Source organism: Eurytemora carolleeae, unplaced genomic scaffold (assembly GCF_000591075.1).
Source record: "Eurytemora carolleeae unplaced genomic scaffold, Eaff_2.0 scaffold325, whole genome shotgun sequence".
Lineage (NCBI taxonomy): Eukaryota > Metazoa > Arthropoda > Copepoda > Calanoida > Temoridae > Eurytemora > Eurytemora carolleeae.
In genome coordinates, this window is record NW_019396214.1 from 213,719 (window position 1) to 224,911 (window position 11,193).

At 32.2% G+C, this 11,193-nt stretch overlaps 1 protein-coding gene across 1 annotated transcript in view; it reads left to right on the forward strand.

The window, feature by feature from the left end:
* The first annotated feature begins 4,015 nt into the window (after positions 1 to 4,015).
* The window catches only part of LOC111698332 (ATP-binding cassette sub-family A member 9), a 57,582-nt gene continuing 50,404 nt past the window's right edge, over positions 4,016 to 11,193 (forward strand). Inside the window, exons 1-6 of the mRNA XM_023468648.1 lie at positions 4,016 to 4,098; positions 5,712 to 5,772; positions 7,005 to 7,106; positions 8,141 to 8,207; positions 8,886 to 8,947; positions 9,971 to 10,065. Of these exons, the coding sequence (XP_023324416.1) occupies positions 4,049 to 4,098; positions 5,712 to 5,772; positions 7,005 to 7,106; positions 8,141 to 8,207; positions 8,886 to 8,947; positions 9,971 to 10,065 (437 nt within the window). The 5' untranslated portion in view covers positions 4,016 to 4,048. The remainder of the gene's footprint in view (positions 4,099 to 5,711; positions 5,773 to 7,004; positions 7,107 to 8,140; positions 8,208 to 8,885; positions 8,948 to 9,970; positions 10,066 to 11,193) is intronic.

Consider the following 11,193-nt stretch of genomic DNA (forward strand, 5'->3'; position numbering starts at 1 on the left):
TATGAGCTAGGGAGTGGTGGAGACTCTTTATTTTGTAGATTTGAAATTAAATTATGTTTGACCGACGACAGCGTGGTTATAAGTCAGGGAGGGGTGGACACTCTTTATTTTGTAGATTTAAAATTAAATTATGTTAATTATAACCAACGACAGCGTGGGTATGAGCTAGGGAGGGGTGGAGACTGGAGACTCTTTATTTTGTAGATTTGAAATTAAATTATGTTAGACTGACGACAGCGTGGTCATATGTTAGGGAGGGGTGGACACTCTTTATTTTGTAGATTTAAAATTAAATTATGTTAGACCGACGACAGCGTGGTTGTAAGCAAGAGAGGGGTGGAGACTCTTTATTTTGTAGATTTGAAATTAAATTATGTTAGAGCGACGACAGCGTGGTCATATGTTAGGGAGGGGTGGACACTCTTTATTTTGTAGATTTGAAATTAAATGATGTTAGGCTAACGACAACATGGTTATAATTTAGGGAGGGGTGGAGACTCTTTATTTTGTAGATTTGAAATTAAATTATGTTAGACCGACGACAGCGTGGATATAAGCTAGGGAGGGGTGGAGAGCACATCATGGAAGACGGAGAACTCACATCGTCTTTCTTCTCACAACTTAAGGAAATTATTAAATTGGTTGATAAAAAACTGCAAAAAATCTAAGTTTTAAACATAATTTTTAGGTTGGTTAATGGTCATCCTCCCCCCCCGCTAATCAGTCTTTTGAATTTAAATACATATTAATTGCATTTGCACTGTAAACAGGGACTGTACGAATACCGAACCTTGTTTACAATCTTTATTATTGTTTACAATAAAACTAGTTCCTACTTCCTAGCTGTCCCTATCACGTTCATACTAATGTAAGTTTTTTTTGATGTGACCATTTGTCCAAAATTTTCAAATTTTTTTTCGTTAATTTTTTAAAGTTAAAGTTATCTTTTAAAAATTGTTTTTTTTTAATAATTTCACTGTAAAGGCGACTATTATAAGAAATCTGATCAGGAAATCAAGAAATTTAAGGCACACACTCAGGGTAAGTTTTAAGATTTGAAGGAAATATTCAGTTATAGACACAAAAGGTTTGTTTCTATCTTGTTTCTATTTTTTTATACATTGTTAAAGAAGTTTGCAAACCGTCTCCAAAGTATAATTTTTAGTGTGGGTATTACTTTTTGTTTGTAATTTTATATATACATATGAATTTATCATTTATTTACAGATTAAATTTTCTAATCAATTTATCTTGGATTATGGACGATTTGCCTATAGCAGAATTCGTGTGGTTTGAAATATCCTAAGGTCTGTGCGACATCAGGTTGCAAAGCTATAGGGATTAAAAAATCATATTTGGGGCAAGTAATCAGTTTTGTGTACAGTGAGATTTAAAAAAATGTGAAAAACGACATCTATGAAATATTTTTAGTATTAAGAAAATAGTTTTACAAGAACAGCTATAATATCACTATGAGAAATGACCCTGTGCTCATAACTTGAGTCGACCTTGGTCGTTTTTCTATTCCACAGTTTTATGAATCTCACTGTACACAATCTATGCATCGTATTGTGTATATAATTAATATTTGACCAACTATTAAAGTCTGTTCTTGAGCCTCCTGGTCATTCACCAGCCTTCCTTCCTCCTCTACTCTCAGGGTAGGAACTAACCTACAGGGTGTCCCAAGAAACATAAAAAGTTGGTGAATAGTGACAATGTCATCTTCCAAAATTTGTTAAGTTGTTTGATACCAGTGATATAATAGTAAAATTGATTTCAAAGTAATATATATTTGAGTAAAAGATTCTTTAACAACTGCAAAAAGTCTGAAATAACAAAGGAGAATTGAAAAGAAGGAGGGGGCGATTGGGTTAAGCAAAAACTAGTTCTTCAGCAGTCCAAAAACGTCATAGCAAAGTGTACGAAAAACCCAATCGTCCCCTCCTTCTATTCAATTCCCCTTGGAAATAACTAATACAGTATCATGAAAGAAGACATTGAAAACAATTCACCAACTGTCATGTTTCATGAGACACCTTGTATGTACTGTGTACTATAATACTAACTATAAACCAGGTCTGAACTTTTGTTAGAGAAATCCTAAAATGCTAGAACTCGATACAGTGTAATTTCAAGGTACCCTCCAGATAGAACTAGTTTCAATATGTACGCATAGTATACGCAACTGCAATTATCTTTCTTTGCGTAACCCTTGGTTTAAACTTGCTCTTTGACTATTACAATTATTTATTCTTGTTTCCCCAGAGCATCAGAAAACAATCTCCCCCCCCCTGACCCCCCATCCCCTCCCAGATTCTGATAATTTTTCTTCCATCATTTCTAAAACAGAAATGCCTGAGTCTCTTTATAGAGAAATTACAAGTCTCTGTAACAGTTCAAAACTTGTAAGGGTGCCGGTGTTTATTATTAATTTATTTATTGCGTAATTATAACAGATCCTAAATACAAAGATGGCAATGCTCGATTTTAACAGTTTTCAGACCTATTTAGTTCCACTTAGTCTAGAGTGCACTAAACACAGTGTTCAGACCTATATAGTTCCACTTAGTCTAGAGTGCATTGAACTGTGTTTGGACCTGTTCAGTTCTACTTAGTCTAAAGTGCAAGTGTTCAGACCTATTTAGTTCCACTTAGTCTAGAGTACACTGAACACAGTGCTCAGACCTTTTCAATTCTACTTAGTATAGAGTGCATTGAACAGTGTTTAGACCGGTTCAGTTCTGCTTAGTCTAGAGTGGATTAAACAGTATTCAGACCTGTTTAGTTCCACTTAGTCTAGAGTGCATTGAACTGTGTTTAGACCTGTTCAGTTCCGCTTAGTCTAGAGTAAACTGAACAGTGTTCAGACCTATTGAGTTATACTTAGTCTAGAATGCATCGAACAGTGTTCAGACCTGTTCAGTTCTAATTAGTCCAGAGTGCATTGAACAGTGTTCAGACCTGTTCAGTTCTACTTAGTCTTAAGTACATTCAGATTTTTTATAGTTCCACAGCTACTTAGTCTGGTGTAAAAAACATATTGCTAGAAATAATGCATTTCGAGTTTCTACTTAACTAATAAACAACAAATATATCTTTTTAGGAAAAATTTGGCAGTTTGTCCAGATACAGAGGAAACAAAATCCTTCATGAAATCCGTCCAATCAAATCTGTTCAATACTTCAGTTCAAATACAATTCTATCCGGTAGGTTTCCAACAATTTCAGGAGTTAAGGATTGTTAAGGAGTTAAAGGGGTTGTAAGCGTTATTTCAAGTGACACTCCGTGCAAAGATGAATTCTTTTTTCCGCAGAGATATGCGCAAGTCACATTTAGAAACCACTTTCACTATTATAAACATTGATATAAAATTCATATGTGATGGGACAAAGCTTTTAAGGATACGGTTGTGAATCGGGCACTGTTATTGTTGTATGGAGTGTGATATGAAATTAAGATTACATTTCCCAATAAACCCTAAACTCTGGTTTCACCGATTTGTCTTGAATTTTTTCTTCAGAATCAATTTAAGATCTGACGTACGGACACGGTTCAATTCGATCTAAATTAACATTTAAAAATTTAAAGATTAACGTTTAAATACCATTTATTTCAAAAAATGCGTTCTTGTGCTTGTTATTTAAAAAGATAAAATTTGGATTTTATAAAAGATATTTACAAATAAAAGTCACAAATCGTTTTTTAAAACAAATTTTGAATGGTTTGTGAATTGGTTAATGACAGTTTTAAAATAGAATAACAATCAAAACTTTGGTTATAGTCCCTTTAAGCTGAAATTATTGAGAGTTTACAATTCATATTGTTTCATATTTGTTTTAGAATGAGTCAAGCATTGAGCAGGAATACGAACAGAATTATTCAACAATAAACCTAGCTGTAATATTTGCAGATTTCGGGGCTTCACTACAGTAAATATTATTATTATTATTATTATTATTATTATTATTATTATTATTATTAGTATTATTAGTATTATTAGTATTAAAGTGATGAAGGATCTACTAGTTTACCACCTGCTTCAGTAATGTACTCGAATCAAGATAAATGCCGCGGTTACGACCAAAATTCGAAAAAGTAAAAATTAAAAAATAGTTTAACATTAATGGGACTTCATCCATAATTTCATGTAACCCTCCATTTTTAAAGACTGAATTGCGGATTTGTGCTTCAGAAATTATGGAGGAAATTGTTAAAATTACTTATTGTTAAAGCTAGAAAATTTACAACACATTATAGATAAACTAAAGGTTCTAAACTGGAGGTGTGAACTGGGATTGGACATTTTTAATAAAACATTTATGAAACTGATTTGTAAGCTAATAGCTACAATAGCTAATAGCTAATAGCTAATAGCTAAAAATTAGATGCGTTAAAGACTAAAGAGTAATTTGAAATCAAATATTAAATAATGAAAAATAAAATATGCAGTATTGAATATTAAATATCAAATATCAAATTTTTAATATAAAATACCGATTAGATTTGGAAGAATATGTACATTATCTACACCTTAATCCTTAATTAACGTACTGAAGACAAAATGTCATGTGATTGAGTGGTTTCTTTTAAAGAATCAGGAACATATCGTTCTTTCTCTATTTTAAGAATTGTTTAATTTTCACAATTTCCTTTTTTGTCACTGCAGCATTAATCCTCAAGTTACTTGTACAGCAAAACCACAAAATGTAATTTTCAGTTAGAACAAATTAAGGATATCAGAGCTGACTACTTTAGAATGATGGATATCGAGATCAATGCTTGATCATCTCACTTTTTCTTAATATCAAGACTAACCTAATCTTGTACTTGTATAAATTTAACAAATCAGAGTCGCATATAAGAAGCCGGGAAATTTGAAATTTTGCGTGCCATTCAAGAAACGGGAGGAACTCTCTGATTTAAAAACTAGTTTTTGATTTTTCTCTACTTTATCAAAGAAAGAGTAGTTTAAGAAGAAAATAAAAAATGTGTCCATTGGATACTCAGATTAAGTAATCAGGATAAAGGAAATCTCATTCTAAAGTTTTCAGCTCAGGTCATTGTTAAATTCTCAAAATTTTCTTTATTGTCATTGCGGTATAAATCCTAGTTATTTTTACAACAAACCCAGACCCTTCAATGCTTAACCCTATGAAGGCTGGGGTGTCTGAATCTATGTATAGCCTGGGGGGCGATTGGCGCCCCCCCCCTGGCAAAAAGCCCTTAGAGAATATGTTTAGGGTTGAAATGCATGTTCAAAGCCCAATTTTTCATGGCCAGCTCAAAGAAAAAAAAATTAGACTGATAACTTCAATAGTTTGGGTGCTAGGGAGGGTGGAAAAAAATGCCTAAAAAAGGGTCCAAAAATGAAAAATATATTAATATAAAATAAATATAAAATAGGAAGCATTATCTCTTTCGAGTTAGTCACTTGGGGCATGGCCTTCGGGAACATACAGTGACAACCAGAAAATTCTGGAATAGGAATTCGACTTTAGCCTCAAGTCATAACTTTAGATAGTCCAAAGAACTGTAATATGTGCAGTGTCAACAACCCCAAAATTTCAACTAACTAGCGATCAATCAACTTGCCAGTAAAGTTATTTGCTTTGTAAAAACATCAACTGCACTTAAGTATATGGAAAATTTTCAACAGACAAGTTGTTTTGTCTGACGCTGAAACCAACCATCTTCTATTTATACTTTAGTAAGTTAACTGCTATGGTTCAAGAGAAAGGTGGTTCACTCATTGATACTTTATCAGCTCAGGTAATATACTTAACGGATGACGGTCATTCTAGCCCCGCCCTCTTAGCTCCTTTAATCACCCCCTCCCTCCTCCTGGTTAGTGATATGTATCGTTTTGAGGTCCGTTTTTTGGAGACATTTCGGGGTTTATGACGTTTAAAGTGTTCCACAATAATGTGAGTTATTTACCACATGGCAAAACTGTATTCTCGATAAAGTTTGCTTGTATTACAATATACAAATTTATTTCTTAGATCAAAGATTTTAACCAACGATTCTTCAAAACGTTTTGAAAAATCTTATTGGGCGATATCTTTGCGCAGAGTGAAAATTTTGCAAAATGTAAAAAAAGCCAACTTTTCTAGCATGCAATTTTGAAATAGAATTTTGATCTAAGATTAAAGTCTTCAAATTTTAAAGGTATAAAAATCAGTACTCATGGTTTTTATTTCTTCAGTTTATAAGTTATTTGTATTACAAGTCAATATTCTGAATTCCGAAGAATTTGGGTCTTTCTTGAATCATTTTATTCCATATTAATATAATATTTATATTTTTGCAAGCTGATGAGGTTTTAAGAAGAGTAATCAAAGGTTTCCAACCCAAGAAATTAATATTCATACGTTTGCACCCTCGGGTATTGGTAGATATCAGTATTTTACCAAGGATATTGGTAGGATAAAGTTTCCACCCCCAGGATTTTTTGTATTTATAAATTTCAACACCAGGATATTAGTGTTCAGAAGTTTTCACCACTTGGATATTGGTTTTAATAAGTTTTCTATCCAGGATATTGTTTTTGTTTTCCTAAGTTTTCTATCCAGGAATTGGTATTTTAAAGTTTTCTATCCAGGATATTGGTATTCATAAGTTTTCTATCCAGGAAATTGGTATTCATATGTTTTCTATCCAGGAATTGGTATTTAAAAGTTTTCTATCCCGGATATTGGTATTCATAAGTTTTCTATCCAGGAAATTGGTATTCATAAGTTTTCTATCCAGGAATTTGTATTTATAAGTTTGCTCTTAAGTATATTGGTATTCATAAGTTTTCTATCCAGGAAATTGGTATTCACAAGTTTTTTATCCAGGAGATTGATATTCATAAGTTTCTATCCCAGGAAATTGGTATTCACAAGTTTTTTATCCAGGAGATTGATATTCATAAGTTTTTATCCAGGATATTGATTATTAGTATTCATAAGTTTTATATCCAGGATATTGGTGTTCATAATTCCAAGTTTATATCCCAGGGAATCGGTCAGCTTGAGTATCCAGTAAAGTGTCCAGTCACCTCATACTTCTGGTCTGGGTTTACTACTCTACAGTTTGCTGTAGAACACACTTGGCTCCAGGTAAACAAAAATCAGATGTAGGAACTTTTAAAGCAGATGATAAACTAGATATTTATGATGACTTAACTTTAAATCTCAAGCAAATTTTTGTAAAATAAAAGAGAGTAAATTTGTGTGGCATCTGATATCCAAAAAGTAATTAATTTAAATCTGTTGACCTACAGTGAAACCCTTAATAACGAAAACATCAAAAGAATTCATCAAATGTCGTATTCTTCACTTTCTGATAATGGAATGTTGGAGATATTTAGTTTTTTAATTAAATGATTATATGGAACTCTTTAAAACTGTTCCCGCATATGCATGGCTATTTATTTATTTTCGCAAATACTGAAATTTATGTAATATAGTATAAAACTCATTGAAAAATGGTCAAGACGACATTTGATAAATTCTTCCGATGTATTCGTACAAAAGCTATGGATTAGAGCGTTCTGAAAGGATTTACAGTACAAAAGTTCTAACTCCGAGTTGGAACATTTTAAATGAATGGAATAAATTCAATTAATTTTCTTATTGCGTAGAGATTATGATAAAAAAATCTCTTATTGGTCAAAGCTTTCTTGTTGTCATTTCTTAAGGAACATTTTATGTGAAAGATAATAGAGAAAATTCAAATTTCCTCAAAACTAACAGAATTTGGGCGAACAGATATGTTTATGTTAAGATACGTCTATTTTAAATTAGTCACCAACTAATGAGACCAGATTGACGGGGCCTTCCCAACCCCTTAAATGTTTGCAGGTCTGAATATGAAGATTTCAAAGATGCTATTGTCAAAATATGATTATTATCCATGAATATTTTGTGTATTGTAATACACGGAAACGTTGGTTTGGAATTGAGTATTAGCCACAAACTCATATTTTGTAATCCCTATATCTTTGCAGCCTTATGGTGTAAATCTTTAATATTTCAATCTAAGACTATTGGATCTAACAGAATTTATAGTTTGAAATATCTAAGGTCTACGACAATTAGGTAGCACATTTCCTTTATGAACATTACCTTAATTTTTGTTTCCCTGATTTTAGAAGAAGAATTCTTCTCATTCAATTCCTCAGATTCTTCTGGAACAGTTACCTAAACCCCGGTATTCAGGTAGGGACTAGGGGGACTAAAAGGGAACTAGGGAGACATCTTTTATTTCAATTGTGAACATTTTCTCTTTGTATACATTGTAAAATAAAAACAAAAAAAGTTTGCGGATTTTTTAAAAAAAAATTTGTGGATTTTTAAAATTTGATGAATTTTGTTGGAGGCTATTTTTTGAAATTTTGATAATTCTAAACCCTTCCTTGGGGTCATGTGAGGTCCCACACAAAATTTGGGCCCGATCGGTTCAGCCAATTTGACGTTTATTGGATACAACCAAACTCAACACACAGACAGACAAGTAAAGTATATATTTATAGATGTTCACCTTTTAAAAATAAACATAACACCCAAATTTTTGAAATGTAAGCTAATTTACCCAAAGAAACAAAACTTTTGTTAATTTTTAAGTTTTAAAAACCTGGATTTTATGTATATCGTACGGACGGTGTGTTTCTAAAGTCTTACAACAATGTGTTGTGGGATGACGACATTAAAGTGAGAGTTTGTTAAGTATTTTAACTAAATAAGAGAAATTTTCTAGTTATATAAAAAATATCAAGTTTATATCTAATACATCAATACGATTTACTTAAGTTTGACGATATTTTGTGGACCACTGTACTGTATAGCAGATTCAAAAGTTGAATTTTTAAAGATAGTTTTAAATGATCTTTCATCTAGGAAGCACAGAGACAGTTCTCAGATCAGTTCTACCCTTGTACATGACAATTTCAATATCTCAGGTAGCTCAAATTTTAAATCTTTGGACTTTGAAAATGGAGCAAAGTATAAAGTGTAAAATTTTTGGTTTTGGGGAAACGAATAATTTGTTGGTCTTATTCCCGTCCTTCTGTTTTTATACACTGAAAATGTCTTGGCACGCACCTCTGCCCCTTAAGTGAAAGTAAATTCAACCTATAGTCTGACCGCGTAAACCTTGTTGCACCGGCTAGTCCTATCGAGTGTCTGCTTTATTAATCCAATATCCGGGCAATACAGTACAAAGTGGGACCGGAAAGGTTGACCCGGCTCGGAAATTCCAATGTACTACGGCTGCCCGCGGTAGGGGACCAAAAGAATAGTTCTGAAATGTATAGAAAATCTCTGCAAAACTTGTATAGAGGTTGGATTTAATTAATAGCGATGATAAGCTGAATTAAGATATAACTAGTTGAACCTTTTCTCTAGAATACTCTAAGCTTCCCTTACCTGTTCCTTAAATCCTATCTCTCTGGTAGTTAGTTAAACTTTTTGATTTGATTTTATGACATAAGTTTTTTTTATATATTTAAGGTTGTATGAACTTTTTGAGGCTTCTTACAAATATTTGAAGTCTTACAAAATTTAGATTTCTTTCTGTATCAACATTTTGAATGCATAGCCTGAAAGAGGCAAACTAAAAGAACATACATGTTTTAAAAATGTTAACCTTTTTAGATTTTTCTAGAGCTTTCTGAAAGCTTATTTCCTAAATGCTTGTTACAATCTAGGTCCCGAGAATTCTTTAACTACTTGTCTCTTACTCTAATTCTTCATTCAATTCTGACTATACACCTAGCCTACCCCTGCTAATTCCGTCCGTATGAAACAACGATTAATATGGTACTAATTTATTGATAACAGGTAAAATGGATTGACCGGTCGGGCCGGTCAGGGTATGAACTAAACGTAGATAATATAGAAAGGTAGACTGTATGCTTCTCCTGAATTTACTACATACTTACGAAACGGACTAAAAAAATGCCTAAATCTAACTTTATGTATAGTTCCTGGCCCCAATGTTGATGGTTGTTGTGTTGGAGAAGGAAAGGAAGATCAAGGAGAGCCTCAGTATGGTCGGGCTCAGAGACTCAGTCTTCTGGTAGGAGAATTTTATCATTGACCAGGGGTGTATATTTTCTTATAAAACAATTTTTTCTCCCCCTCCAAAATTTTTAAATGATTTTTATAAGTTAAAAATGCTTTTTGGGTTTTATTCGCTGAAATGAATTGTTGGATAAAAATTATTATTATGAAGAATAAAAAAAGTTGCCTTTTGATGTATAATTTTTCATTTTTCCTCCAAATCATNAGTTAAATTTTGCCTCCAAGTTTATTGGTTAAATATTTAAGAAATACTGGATCAAACATGATACAGTAAACCCAACAAGAAGCAGTACATACTACATGCCCATTGCCAATACCCCATTTCTCTCTAGAATTTTATTCTACCATCTTAAATAAGGCAAATCTCAATTTTGGAGAACTTACTCCAATTGATGTTATAATAACTTGGGCTTTGCTTAAACCGTTCTAACTCACTTATGCTTTTCTATAGCTCATGTAAATCTTAGCACTATAAAGCACTTGTTGTTACTTGTTAGCTTTGGTTTTCAAGAAGAAATTGGCAAAATTCTCATTAAGTTTTGCTTGAGAGCTTGAGGCCTTTAAATCACAGTGGGGAAATAATCAGTTTCCTTTATTTAGAAAAACAAAGATATCTTTTTGATTGTGAATCGTTACTGATAATTTTGGTATTAGGTGACAGGGACTGACTATTCTCCTCCAACTTTTAATCTGAATGTTTCTCAAATGTTTTATATACCCTCCTCGTACCTTGCAAAATGCAAATGTCCAAGATTGATTTTAAGCTTTTCTATCCTAATTGTTCTCCCCTTGTTATAACACCTGAATCAGAACTTAAGTCCTCGCAGTTTATTTTAGTGTATAATAATAATAATATACAACACATGTATTTTTAGAATATTTAGAATAATTTTATATGAAAAACCTGCTTGAGATTGAACGTTTTTCATTTTCGTTGAGAAGTAAATAAAAACCTTTGAGTTCGGGTTTTAGGTTCAGATAGTTTAGGTGATAAAAACTACATTTTGTATTCTGTAATTATTTAGATTTAGAAGTTGAATAAATCAGAGGGATTTTAACATTATTTAATATATTAATATATAATTTATATATATTAATATATAATTTATATACAGGGTGTCCC